The following is a 2362-nucleotide window of genomic DNA, read 5'->3' as shown; positions in this document are numbered from 1 at the left end:
TTCTCTCTCATCGATGTTTCTAGCTCTCTATCCCTCTCTCTTCCTCTCTGTAAAAAATCAATAAAATATGTTTTTAAAAATGTGACATATATAATGGCATATTTTACAGCAATGAAAATGGACAAATTCCAGTTATATGCACCATCATGAATGAATCTCACATATAATGATAAGCAAAAGAGGTCTCTCACACACACACACACACACACACAGAAACTATTTACTATATAATGCCATTTATATCAAATTTTAAAAAAAGACAAAACTATAGTGTTTAGAGATACTTGCTTAAGTGGTAAAATTACAAAAAAAACACACAGATTTATTTATCATATATTTTAGGATAATGGTTACCTTTGGGGATTAGTGATAAGAGGAGGCATGAGGGGAGCTTCTAGGATGCTAGCAATGTTCTTGTGATAAATCACTGAGCTATGGGGAAAAGGGAGGGTTTCATTTGAAGTAAATATGGCAAATGTTAAGATTTCTTTAAGCTGAGAAATAGGAAAATAGTATTGATTATATTATTCCATACATTCATCTTTATAATCATCATCTTTCATGACAAATTATTTTAAGAAACCAAGTAGCCCTAACTGGTTTGGCTCAGTGGATAGAGCGTCGGCCTGCGGACTGAAAGGTCCAGGTTCGATTTCGGTCAAGGGCATTACCTTAGCTGCGGGCACATCCCCAGTGGGGGGTGTGCAGGAGGCAGCTGATCGATGTTTCTCTCTCATCGATGTTTTTGACTCTCTATCCCTCTCCCTTGCTCTCTGTAAAAAATCAATAAAATATATTTAAAAAAAAAAAGAAACCAAGTAGTTTTGACCTAAATTTTACTATAACTTGATGTAAATACCATAGACAATCAAAGTATACACTAAAAGTTTTTTTTATTCTTTTTTTTTACTAAAAGTTAACTTCCTAATCATAAAAGCTCTAAATGGCCAGAAGCAGGAGAATTAGGTTATGTATGCAGGCACACAAAGGTAGTAAATGGCTTCAGTATTTAAATGCATATACTAGGCCACTATCCCAAAAGTGATAAAGGTAAGCCCTATCCCTCAAAAAAGATCATCTTTATAACCTATGTAGAGTCTGCAATGATTAGTTTTTGGTTTTTTTTTAATATATTCTTTTTTTTTACTAAAAGTTAACTTCCTAATCATAAAAGCTCTAAATGGCCAGAAGCAGGAGAATTAGGTTATGTATGCAGGCACACAAAGGTAGCAAATGGCTTCAGTATTTAAATGCATATACTAGGCCATTATCCCAAGAGTGATAAAGGTAAGCCCTACCCCTCAAAAAAGATCATTTTTATAACCTATGTAGAGTCTGCAATGATTAGTTTTACCACTAGATGGAACCCTACATGAAAGGTGATATGCTTAGTGCAAGAACTAGAAACAGAACCCACAGCTAAAAAATCAATTACAGAAAAATGAAATGCATGTGTTTTTTTGAGGCATGTAGAAGCCATGAATCTGAAAGGTCCAAGGAAGCAAAACCTATATCCTGCAGATGTATCTCTTGGCTGACTATTACTAAAACTGCATACCCACAAAACTAACGTTTCCTTCCTAATGAATTGCTTAACTTGATTTGTTCTCCAAGAACCACAACTTTGGCAAATCTATCAAAATATGAGCTATATTTAGCCCTGACCGGTTTGACTCAGTGGATAGAGCATCGGCCTGCGGACTCAAGGGTCCCAGGTTCGGTTCCGGTCAGGGGCATGTGCCTTGGTTGCGGGCACATCCCCAGTAAGGAGTGTGCAGGAGGCAGCTGATCGATGTTTCTAACTCTCTATCCCTCTCTGTAAAAAATCAATAAAAATATATTTTTAAAAATACATAAAATAAAATAGTCACAGTATAGAATTAAATAATGGAACGGTGGTCGCCAGGGGATGGGAAGATTGGGGGAGGGGAGGGACTAACAGGCATACGCTTCAGTTCAGCAAAATGCAGAAGCTCTTGAGGTTTGCTCCACAACACGGTGCCTACTTCAACATACCGTGACTGTGCACTTAAAATCTGCTACGTGGGGAGATCTCTTGTCAAGTGTTCTTACCACAATAAAAGGTTGTGTTTTTTTTAATTGGCCCAATTCTAACTGACAATCAAATCCTGCTCTGACTTAACCACAGACACTGACCCTGAGCCCAGCCAAAGGTCCTGCCAGTTCCCCCCCGACGCTGTGTGACGTCGGGAAGGAGCGGACCAGCTCTGGGTTGGCTTTCCTCGCCCTCAACATGAGTCTCGGCGGAACGGCAGGCAGCGCCGCCACCAACAACTGGGCGGTCTACAGTCAACGCCGCGGGGGGACCCCCACGGGCATCAGCCGGGCCAACGGGGCCCGA

The 2362-nt window shown here is 39.7% G+C and overlaps 1 protein-coding gene across 2 annotated transcripts in view; it reads right to left on the bottom strand.

Annotated features, from left to right (window-relative positions):
• Window positions 1–2362, bottom strand: part of ARHGAP19 (Rho GTPase activating protein 19) — a 40510-nt gene that overhangs the window by 37875 nt on the left and 273 nt on the right. The window contains exon 1 of one of the 2 annotated variants that reach the window (XM_014532712.1): window positions 355–398. The exons of the other annotated variant lie outside the window; for it this stretch is intronic. Within the exon in view, the coding sequence (XP_014388198.1) occupies window positions 355–383 (29 nt within the window). The 5' untranslated portion in view covers window positions 384–398. Of the gene's footprint in view, window positions 1–354; window positions 399–2362 lie in introns of those variants that run through there. 2 annotated transcript variants of the gene reach the window in all.

This window comes from Myotis brandtii, unplaced genomic scaffold, assembly GCF_000412655.1.
Source record: "Myotis brandtii unplaced genomic scaffold, ASM41265v1 scaffold902, whole genome shotgun sequence".
In the NCBI taxonomy this organism is placed as follows: Eukaryota; Metazoa; Chordata; class Mammalia; order Chiroptera; family Vespertilionidae; genus Myotis; species Myotis brandtii.
The sequence above is the reverse complement of the archived record's forward strand: the minus strand, read 5'-3'. Positions and strand labels throughout refer to the sequence as shown.